The sequence below is a fragment of the Callospermophilus lateralis genome, chromosome 6 (assembly GCF_048772815.1).
Source record: "Callospermophilus lateralis isolate mCalLat2 chromosome 6, mCalLat2.hap1, whole genome shotgun sequence".
Lineage (NCBI taxonomy): Eukaryota > Metazoa > Chordata > Mammalia > Rodentia > Sciuridae > Callospermophilus > Callospermophilus lateralis.
In genome coordinates, this window is record NC_135310.1 from 12931227 (window position 1) to 12943510 (window position 12284).

Below are 12284 nucleotides of genomic sequence, written 5' to 3' on the forward strand. Positions count from 1 at the left end.
AAAATCTTTAATGACATGAGAGTAACTGCGATGAATTACTAAATGAAAAGTGGAAGCTATATATAGAGTATTTTATATAGTGATATTCTATTTTCAGAAAACTAAAAAAATACTTATCTCTAGATGGTATAATATAAAACAGTACATTAGGAAAATAATGAATTATACATCGTTCTCAACATAAGAAAAAACCTGCTCACCTGTTGGCCTTGAGGACTTTGTAAGATCTGAGCAACCGCCGCAAGTGTATCTGTATTTGTTATCTGAGATACCCATGGATCAGGAAGGCCTTGGACCACATTAGCTGGAGTAACAGGTGTCACAGGTGTTCCTTTTTAAAAAGACATCACACAGCCCACCAAATACAGAAGTAAATAAATACGACTTGAAAAAGTTGAGGAATTTGTTCTACTACTTTTATAAAACATAGACAAATGTATATCAATATTTTTATTTTATTGTCAGCATTTAGAAAAACCATTTTAAAATCCTTCATGTAATTAGGTTTAAAAAAACAAAAAAAAAAACAACCAAAGGGATTGTTCATTCTTCTCCTCAGTGAACTAAGATAGTACTTTAAGTGTACATAGCATCATTAAAAACTGAGCTAAGAGTTTAACGAAGCTTACTTAGGAGCCATTAAAAACATTATGAAGGGGCTGAGGTTGTGGCTCAATGGTAATGCACTTGTTTAGCATGTGCGAGCCCTGGGTTCAATCCTCAGCACCACATTAAAAAAAAAAAATTAAATTAAATAAAGTATTGTGTTCAACTACTTCAAAATAAATAAATAAATAAAAACATTAGAAGACATTCAACAAAATAAGAAAAATACAATTTTGATGGAAACAGAACTTATTTTTTTTTCAATAAATGCACAAAAACTAAATGTGAATGAAAATGTTACCAAATTCAATTCTTGGAATTGTGATAAAAATTTTTAAATGTCATTTAAATACCCTAAGAAAACATGATTTTGAGATTATTATTAAAGCATTCTTGGCATTATCAAACAATTTAAGGTTCTTTGTAAAGATTAAATTAACCTCATTTCCTGTAAATATAAAGTTGATTTATATGCCAAGTGTTAAGAGGTTACAGACAACTCAAATAATCTGGAAAAACCTAAATGACACACTCATTTTCCAAAGTTCATTATGTTTATGTTTCTTGGGATAAAAAAAAAAGCTTTCAGAATGAGAGAATTATACATAAACAACCAAGGCTGGCACACGCCTGTAATCCCAGGGACTCAGGAGGCTGAAGCAGGAGTATCTCAAATTTGAGGCCAGCCTCAGCAACTTAAAAGGACTGGATGAAATGATACACACCTGTAACCCAGTAATTCAAGTGGCTGAGGCAGAAAAATCACAAATTCAAAGGTATCCTCAACAATTTAGCGAAGCCCTGAGCAACTTAGCAAGACCTAGTCTCAAAATAAAAAATGAAAAAAGCTAGGGGGACAGGGGATGTGGCTCAATGATAGAGCACTCCTAGGTTCAATCCTACTTTAAAACACACACACACACACACACACACAAATACACACACACACAAATACACTCACACATGGTTTTATTTTTCCTTTGAATTATATTTTCTTTCAATTATTTAATATAGCATCACAATTTTCCAATGGTGTAGAATTGTTATTGTACATACGAATAACCATGTGAAAATATGAGAATATTTAAAAATCAAATCTATATTGTAGCAATATACCTGGGGTGTTGCTCATAGCAGCAGTAGTACTGGCCAAAACAGGTGTGACAACTGGAGGAGGAATCCCTGCTGCCATATCCAAAAGCGGTTGAATAATCTCACTCTTAAATACATTATTCTTCTGCCATAAGTTTAAAACTCTCACTATTTTACTCTAGAGAAAAAAAGAAATACGATATTTTGATTTTTTGCATTCAAAACATTAGTATAATCATTTCATAAGGGTTTTTAGGGTGCTGGATGGGAAGAAGAGATGAAAACACTTCTGGGGTACTTTCTACAACTGAAAATTTGTTTCTACCATTTTGCATTTGCTAATCTTATCTCAACTGAAGGGGGAACACATTAGTTTTAATAGACATACAATATAAATGAAAGCTACACTTAGCTGAAGGCAGACACGACAACTAGTCTCTATCTCCCACACAATTCTAATGAGCTTAATTTAATACTATGGTTGCCTATAGAACTGTATTAAGTATTCCAAACAGAGTTAGGATTCATCTCAGTACTAAATTTAATTTTAACTTTGTCTCATAAAATGTTTATCTTTTGAACAAATAAGTAACTTCAGGACAAAGTCCTTTACTAATGTAACTCTTACAAATTTTCATTTTAAAAACTATTTAAATATAGGAGAGGGCATTTCTTCATGTAAGAATTTAACCAAGGGCTGGGGATGTGAGCTCACTAATGGAGACATGCATAGCATGCATGAAGCCCTGAGTTCGATCCTGCCATCAGAAGAAAAAAAAAAAAATATTTTTAACAAAATTAATCCTTTCTTTCAGCACCACATAAAAATAAAGATACTGTGTCCACTTAAAACTAAAAAATATAAAAAAGAGAATGTCTCAAGATAGTCTACAAGATATTTCTAAGCACCTTGTCATAAATTCTACTTCCCTGTTGATGCTTTAAACCAGAGACATACACACTTCTGTCTGAACAGAATGTGAAATATAACCTCTCTTCACTCTCCACCTTCCCCCTTCATTATTCTTCCCTACTCTCCCCTTGTTGCATAATGCCAATCCCTGTAACAGCATTACTTAATGTAGCTCACAGAATGTTAAATCCCATTATAAATGAATAATACTCTATATTTATTTATTTCACTTACCATAATCGGAAAAGTCTTTACCACTCTATTAAAAAAAAAAAAAAGCCTGCTTGCTACTAACAAGCAGATTTACATATCTGAACCATCTGAGTAATTTTCTTTTTCTCTTTCTCGTAGGCCCTTTAATAGCAGCATTGAATCCAATTTACTCTTACTCCCCACTCCCCCTAAAGATCCACAGCATTGCCCAACTCAACCCACTTCAAATACATACATACACAGATATCTCAAATTTTTGTTTTAATCTCACCCTTTTCTAGATCCCTTATGTATGAGTACTTCATATTTTTGGTAAGGCTCCACTCAATCATATAATATTCATGTAGCTGCTATAAAATTCATGAAATACATGCTATCTACATAACCTTTCTCATTAACCTTGGTCTTAAGCCAAAAGTGTCAATTAAAAAAATATATATATTTGTTAAACCCTCAGTTCTCTTATCTATAAAAATGAGACTGTGTACCATAAGTATTCTTGGGTTTCTTTTCTCAATTTCAAATTGTATCAAACTGTTTAGGTTGACCAGTATTTTGAAGGTCTTGAAAGTCTTAACCACTTCCATTGTGAACATCTTGGCAGAGAGCTATATCTTACTTACTACTTACAGTTCTTCTTATAGCAACACTATAAAATGGCACTTCACTTTAATTATGCATACCCTAATCTTGCTCCAAAAGAGATTAAGTGAAATTGCATTCAGTTGTAAAATTCTGTTTAATTGTATTGTTGCCTATCTCCTGTTATATTTTGAGTATTATAAACACAGAACCTATAAAGATAGGTATTATCAACTTCTATTTCTTGGATAATTCTGAAGTCTAAAAGCATAATTAACAGTAATTAGAGAAAACTTGATAATCAGAAAAAATTCTATATATCTCCATTGATTATGTGATTAATTTGCCCGAAAGCTTCAGATTTACACAAGCACAACAATATGCCCAATTAAGAAGAATGTCTCTCAGACTGGAGTTGTGGCTCAGTGGTAGAGTGTTCGCCTAGCACCCCTGAGGCACTGGGTTCGATCCTCAGTACCACGTAAAAATAAAATAAAGATACTGTGTCCACTTAAAACTAAAAAATATTAAAAAAGAGAATGTCTCAAGATATTCTACAATGTTTTTCTTTTAAGTAACATCAACTGGCCTGTTTTTCTTAAAACCTTGCTTAATGAAATACAAATATTCCACACAGAATATACACTTAATGACCGTTTCGTTGATACTGACACTGAACAATTTGATTCACAACTTTTTAAACACATAAAAGTTTATTTATAACCAAGTACAAATGGTACAAATTATTGTGGGACTCCTTAATTAGGGGGGAAAAAAGAGGTCATTAATATGTATTCAAAAATAGCACTAATTAAATGAATACATTTTATAACAGTAACAGATCAATTTTCAGAATAAAGATATGGTTTATTTTTAAGTTCCTCATACTATTATGTTTATATATTTTTAAATTATGTCCAAATCACATTAATATGCAAACTCTTCAAATGAAACATAAGAAAACGACACAACAAGAAGGGCGCAGTGGGTGCCTGACTATAATCCTAGCCATCTGGAGGCTAGGGCAGGAGATCACAAATTCAAGGTAAGCCTTGGCAAGACAGCAAGACCCAGCAATTAGGTGACTCTCAAAATATAAAAGGGGCAGTGGGGTGTTGGGGATGCAGCTCAGTAGTAAAGTTGGTACTGGACCAACACCCAGCACAAAAAAAAGAAAATTACATAACAAATGTTTAATAACTTCAGATTTGACTACTACTTCTTTATAAAAGATGGGCACTTAGAAAGTTCTGTACCTTACACAAGAATCAACCCAGTTTCTAAGACATTTACCCATCATGTTATTCAAAATAACTAGTACCTAACAACTATCATTCTAAAAATCTACATACATACACATAATGCTCCTCATTTATTATCGAAATTATAGCATTAATATAATCTTACTTCCTACAGTTTTAAAAAACAAAAAGACCCTATTCCATAAACACTTAAAAAATAAGAGATATTACATTATGAGATACAAATTGAAGACTGATTTGTTCATTGTAACTGACAGAAATCAAAGTCCAAATAATGAAATTTCTAAGTCAAGATGTTGGGTTACTTTTTAAAATGCTGATATAAAATTCCAAAATGCTAATTTATCAGATGGGATTGCAAAGTGCCTATTTTAACAGTCAATTAAGATAGGCCACTTAAAATCTTAAACATTCTTTCAGCCTTTCTAAGTATTGAAGTATCAAAATTAAAAAAATTAACTGTCAAGAAGTTATATCCAAAAATAGTTCACTAAAAATATAACATAATAAATTTATCTGTTATCTATTCATTATAACAAGGTTTTCTTCTTCCAGCTCAATATTCTATTTTAGCTATTAAAAATAAAACTACCTATAATGATAGTTTGTTCATAACTGTTAAATCCATGTGACTGATATCAGTATACCTGGGTATTTGTGAAGGCAACACTATTATTTTGTACTGCCTATTTTATTGTGTAAAATAACCTATGAAATATTGTCATATTTTATATATAAATGTCTTTTTTAAATAAATAAAACTACCTAGAAATGAGTTCCATTAGTCTTCACCCATTCTTACCTTTTGCTAACTAATCAACATTGCACTCAACCCTGTCAAAACCCACACCTAAATGTCCAAATCAGCATCAAAGTGAGTAACCTAAAATTTAAGGGCAAATATAAAAATAAACAACTCTTCTTTATTCTGCCTTTGGGTCCAAAACTCTTGTTATTTGTTAATTACAGAATATGTACATATTCAGATTTCAAAGATTTAATAGTAATGGTTTCTAACACTTTTAATAAAATTATACCATAACAAAACAATTTTGATATACAATTACTTTCTATGAATTACTTGGCAAAACCATTTTCCATGAACAATGAAAAGGAAAATATCAACTCAAACATCACAATCCTAAAATAGTCCTAGATTTGAATAAGTGCTTAATATAATTCCAAAAGATATTGTAGCCAATTTCTTTAACAGCAGTTGCTTCAAATAAATTAAATCCTAGCAAAAATCAACATTTTTTCACTCTTCAAGGAATTCTAAGAACAAAAAATGAATGTGGATATTGTAATGATTAAATATTTGAATTTAGAATAATCTAAACACCAAGCAAAACAGCACCATACCTTGTCATCCCCAGGACAACGATATAAATTCTGAAAAGTGCTAATGATGTTATTACTAAATCGGGGTGCGAACACATCCTTTTCTTGACCAAACTGATGTCGTGATTGTCTCACAATGGAGTCAATAACATAAAGTCCAGGTACCTTGTATTCTGGTTTGCACTGATGAGAAAAAGAGTGGGAAGAGAAGAAAACAAAGGTAAAAATCATCATAAATCCTATAGAAATACATAAACACTGCTTATGCTGTAATGAATATTCAAACACTGAGTATTCCACACCATATGTCTCTGGAATGGCATTTTAAAGAATCTACTTTGAGTATGTTCCTCATTCAGTTCAACTGTCAGTCATCCAAGTTCCAAAATAGTACCGCATAACTGATTTCAATGGAAAAAAAAATTTATAAATAAGGTATTGTTATGATATTTAAATTTGCATAATGACTTTGAAAAGCTACGGAAAGAAAAGGCAAATTAAGGACAGGACTCTAAAAAATTCATTGCCTACATGTATTAGATTTCAATATAAAACACGTAACAAAGGGTTTCTAGGGCTGGGGCTGTGGCTCAAGCGGTAGTGCGATCGCCGGGCATGTGCGCGGCGCTGCGTTCGATCCTCAGCACCACAAATAAAGATGTTGTCTCTGCTGAAAACTAAAAAATAAATATTAAAAAATTCTCTCTCTATCTCTCTGAAAAAAAAAAAAAAGTTTATATACTAATTCAAAAACAAACAACAAATGACAAGTTATACCATTCTAAATACACGGAACCCAAAGTTTCAAACGTTTTTCAAATACCCCAACTATAAGAGATAAGACATTACCATTATAATTCTGGGAATTTATCCTATGAAAACATTTTTCAAGAACTCTCCTGGGTTATTTCTCAATCATATTGTGAAATTATAAGTCCCCGACTTTTTAACTACAGGCTTTTTTGACCTACAGTAAGTAAGTCAACACAATTTAGAATCCTTCTTAAAAAAAAAAAAAAACTGAAGCTTACTTCTCCTGTTTTTGTTTCCATAACAAAAATATAAAAGACTGCTTATCAGCACATATTAGAATAAAAGAAAATTATGGTTACAGAGCAAGTTCGTTTTTTAGTAATATAAAAGCTTAAATATTTTCACCTAAAGTTATTTTCTGGCACATATGGCATTAAAACAAAACTGTATTAGGAGAATGTTCTTGGAAATCGGAGTATTATCACTGTTACAAGAATCCCCAACCCAGGCTGGGGCTGTGGGGCAGTGGCAAAGTACTTGCCTAGCTGGGTTTGATCCTTAGCACCACATAAAAAGAAGTAAATAAAATAAAGGCTTCCTGACAATCTACAACTACCAAAAAAAATTAAAAAAAAAAAAAAAAAGAAAAAGAAAAACCCAAACCCATCCCTAACACACACACACACACACACACACACACACACACACACACACACACAGTTTCTAACTGGGATTTTCAGCCAAAACAACGATTGATTTCATTCTTCAAAAAGGCTAGGTGGCATTTAGTTTGTTTCTTAAAACCCTTTTTAAGAACCTATCTGGTAAGCGTCTTTATTAAGCTGGAAAAAATGCAGAGAACTTTAACTGTAATTCAAAGAGTCTGATAGGAGAGATGTGGGCTATTACATGCTTGAAGTATTTCATAAAAAAGCAATAAATTAGTGTTTGGACATTAAAGACTTAGAGTGAACTGAAGGATCAAAAAACTTTGTTTTAAAGTTTCTGTTTTTAAATGTCTCAAGGAGTTAAGGCTTTCCCTCATGTCCAAAAAACTGACTTATTTTTCTTCACTTTATCCATCTAGCCAAGGTTAACTTCCTTTCACTATCATACATTCAAAGAATTAACTATCTACCCTAGCTAACAATACCCGTCAGTAAATAAAACTTTCTAAACTTAATGAAAACCAGAACATCCACTTTGGTAAGTAAATACACACACACACACACACACACACACACAATTCCCCAGTGCTAGAAACACAGATCAGTTCTTAATAATTATTTACTGACTGGCATTTAAACTTTCCCAAAGGCAGAAAACAATCTTATACTTAATGCATTATTTTACACAAATGATTATCTTGAGTAAGACTGAACTCAAGAACTTATGCTGATAAGAGTTTTAAAAATTAATGTATGAGTAATGCAATAATTAATGTGGTGTCTTTTAAAAAAATTAGTATCCAAACATCATTACTATGTTGAGGTTTTTTTTAATATCTTTATTTTGTTTATTTTTATGTGGTGCTGAGGATCGAACTCAGTGCCTCACACGTGCAAGGCAAGCGCTCTGCCACTGAGCCACAACCCCAGTCCCAAATGTGGTTGTCTTTTTTAATCTTTTCCTTTTATTTATACCAAAAATTCTGACCATAAACTTAATTCAGAATAATGATGAGTGTGTGCTATAAACAATTTCCTTTCATGGCCATCTGTGAAGATTCTAAAGCTTCAAAAATATATTAGCAGATTTATTAGTGAATAGTAACACCTAAAGAAAAACATTCTTTCTTCCACAGTTACCTTCGGACATACTCTACACCAACATGTTGTGACTCAGAATTTTTTAATACTACTGCTTTGGATATTTTTCCACATAAGAGGGCAGAAAAACGATTTAAGTATAATTTAATATTTAAATATTAATAACTTTAAATAACCACAGCAAATTAAGACAAAGAAATATGAAATGTTGTTCAAATTTTTATTATATTAGACTGAAAACAAGAATTTCTGTCTCTCCAATGGCAGGGCATGTTATATTTTTACTCTTGAAATAATTTTTTTAAAACTGTATTATGCAAAATATTTACAGATATACCATCTTCAAACAATATTCTAATAATTTCCAATTTCCCATGCTTCAGAGAAAGTCACTTAGAAAAAGAAAGGGAAGAATGACTAGAGAGAATGCATCTTTAAATATACTTGTGTGATTTTCATGCTGCCATCCAAATTAGCACCTGCTGCTATCATCAGGCAGAGTTGTTTAAAAAGAACTCTCCAGGCCAGTTGGACTACATATGAATCCTATTAGAATTTGTGCTGCCACTTTCAACTACTAAAAGTTGAATGTAAAAACACAGCTGGAACAGTAAAATAACAGGAGTAAGGGGCTATACCTGCAAAACACTGCATGATGCTGATGGTAGCCATGAAAGAAAAGAGGATTCCCAGGATACAGTCATGCCTGAAACCTAAGTGATTTTTCTTTCCTCTGTACATTGAAAAGTTTGGCTTGTGAGCTGCCAACATTTAGTGGTGCTAGCAGCAAAATTCCATTATTTCTAGCTTGTATAGTAAACACAGATTCTTAAATCACAGAGTAGACTAGGTGGGAGCTGCAATGAAAATAGGCTTTTCCTTGGCTTAAAAATATTTCCTTTGTGGGGCTGGGGCTGCAGAGTAGCAGAGTACCTGTATAGCACATGTGACTCACTGTGTTCAATCCTCAACAGCAGCACATAAAAATAAATTTTAAAAAAGTATTCTGCCCATTTACAACAACAACAAAAAAAAAACAATTTAAAAAAAAAGACTTCCTTTGTGTCATGGCATACAAATACAGTGGACTTTTCTACTTACATTAAAAAAAAAAAAAGTTAACACATGCAAAAAGAACAATAACAATGACAGGTAACTAGCAAATATGATCAAATTCACCAATGCTAAGAAGTGCTCCAAGAGCTTTCTAACTATTCTAGACATTCATACCAAGATTTTCTTGCTGTTTTGTTTGTTTGACTCCTGTAGGTTATTTCAGAAATCTCTACATCCTGCCTCAAACACACATATATTACAAAAATAAGTATGATCTTTCAAATTATCCACCTTCCTGAAGATTCTAATATTCATACAACGTGGACCCTAATTGCAGCTTCATCCCTATTTGAGAAAAAAAAAAATCATTGCTCAATCAGTGTTAAATTTAACATTTTGGGAGTGTTCTCTAATAAGACTCCTTGTACACTGTGGAAGTTTACCAGGTAGTTCCCTACACCTTCTGAAGCCTGTTCATAGATTTCTTCAGGTATCAGTAAAATTACATTATTAACTTTAAAATGCATCCTTGCATTATTCCTCCCACAGAATTTATAGAGGTCAGTATTATGCCATAGGCCACATGGAAGAATTTTATAAGAATCAAGTAAATTCCCTTCTGTATTTAAAATAAGCTTGCTGTTTAGGAAACAAATGACTATTTTACTGGATTATTTATCAAGTAAATTATAAATTCTGTTATACTTCCCATTCTATATGAAGCAATGATAAAAAGAAACTTCTCTACTAAATATAAAGTTGTTTAGTAAATAATTCACTATATTATCTAATGCCTTCCAACCAGATTGCAAATACAATCAAGAGAGAGATAATGTGTCCTTCAAGTTTTCCTCAACTGAGTTTTCTAAGCAGCAAATTACTATTAGTTGATGATTTAACACTGATCATTTAAATCATGATCATTTTAGCTATAAAATTTAGTTTAATGTACTGTCAATTAAGGAATTCTAAGAAATCATGAGAAACATTATATATGTTCCTTAAGTGTTTCCTAAGATTTTATTTCCTTTATGTAAGATAATAACTGGTTTATAGCCTAAGAATTCATACTATGGGGTACCTATAAAGTCTACAAACCTAGGCTAATTAACATAATAGCTACACTATTAAAAAAAAACAACAGCAGCATGTCTCAGACTTTATGGATATCCAATATTAGTTTAGTAAAGATTCAACAGGAACTAAGCATATAATAATACTCTTAACAGAGTCTATAACATCTTCACTGCTAATTCTGAATGAATCTATGTAGTATTTCCTAAGAAAATAACAGCTAAGTAAACAAATTCGGTAAGAGATATTAGTACAAAATAGGAAGAAAGATCAAATGATATTTTCTCTTGGATGGTCAACTAAATACTTTTATGCTATTTTCTAAACTTGTAATAATTTTAAATTCCAAAAGCATGGAAGCTCTGAAATTCCACAAAAGCAATATGCATTTCCACAACCCCTAAGCCAGAAAAGGGGTAATCATTAGCCCATCTTCACAGAGAATCTTGATCACACCAACAAGGAAGCAAGAGATGAAAGGTGATTAGTTCTTAACTGATGTGCAAGCAGTGTCACTGAGGGATGATGAGAGGAGAAAGATGGCTTTAAGTAAGAAAAAAATATTACCTTAGTTCCTGACAAGACACAGCTAAAAAAAAATCCAAATTTTATATACATCTTTGTAAAATATCTGAGGTTGGACTGAGGTAATGAAACATTTAATTTGAAGAAAAGTAATAGTAATAAGAAAACAACCAAACATTTTAAACATACTAGGGTATGTTTTACTCTTTAGTTAAAGGAATTCATTCTGATGAGACCTTAGGAGTCTAAAAACAAGTTTTGTTGTTGTTTCCCAGGAGCATTCTACTAATGAGCTATAACTCCAGCCCTATTTATTTGTTTGTTTGTTTATTTATTTATTTACTTTAAGGCAGGACCTCCCTAAGTTACTGAAGCTGACCTCCAATTTATGATCCCCCTTTGTTAGCCTCCCTTAGTTGCTAGGATTACAGGCATTCGCCACCACAGTTAAAAAACAGTTTTAAAGCTGACTGAAATTTAATTCCTTTTGGGAAGGTAATTTATTAATGTCCTTTGAAAATAACCTCACTAGATTAGAAATTTTAAGTATAATAATACCAAGAATTGTCAAAGACGAGGCGGGGGGAGGGGGTGAGAGACGACACACAATCTCACAGATTGCTAGTGGGAGTGTAAATTAGTATGACCATTATGAAACTAATTAAGCATTATATAGCAAAGTAGAAGAAATGCATATTCTATAGCACAGCAATTCCACTCCTACACAAATATAACATGCACTAAAATGCATACATAAGAATATTCCCAGCAGTACTTTCAGAATATCAAAAAGTAGAAAAGTCACACCCACACACATACCGCCTCCCATGTCTGTAAACAGTAGAATGGGCAAGCTAAAGCTTATTGTAAAATGTAATATATACAACAATGAGCAGTAACTAATATTGCTAAATAGCCAGGCATGGTGGCACACGCCTGTAATCCCAGCAATTTGGGAGGCTGAGGCAGGAGGACTGCAAATTCAATAACAACTCAGTGAGACCCTGTCTCTAAATAAAATACAAAACAGGGCTGGGGATGTGGCTCAAGCGGTAGCGCGCTCGAATGGCATGTGTGCGGCCCGGGTTCGATCCTCAG

General features: G+C 32.4%; 1 protein-coding gene across 9 annotated transcripts in view; it reads right to left on the reverse strand.

Moving 5' to 3' along the window:
• The window catches only part of Scaf8 (SR-related CTD associated factor 8), a 212126-nt gene that overhangs the window by 160601 nt on the left and 39241 nt on the right, over nucleotides 1–12284 (reverse strand). For all 9 annotated transcript variants that reach the window (XR_013091587.2, XR_013091586.2, XR_013091588.2 and 6 more), the window contains 3 exons: nucleotides 6031–6192; nucleotides 1723–1876; nucleotides 201–331 (listed from right to left, as the gene is read on the reverse strand). Coding sequence is in view for 6 of the 9 variants with exons in the window: in XM_076858100.2 (XP_076714215.1) it covers nucleotides 201–331; nucleotides 1723–1876; nucleotides 6031–6192 (447 nt within the window). In the remaining 3 variants the exon portion in view is untranslated. The remainder of the gene's footprint in view (nucleotides 1–200; nucleotides 332–1722; nucleotides 1877–6030; nucleotides 6193–12284) is intronic.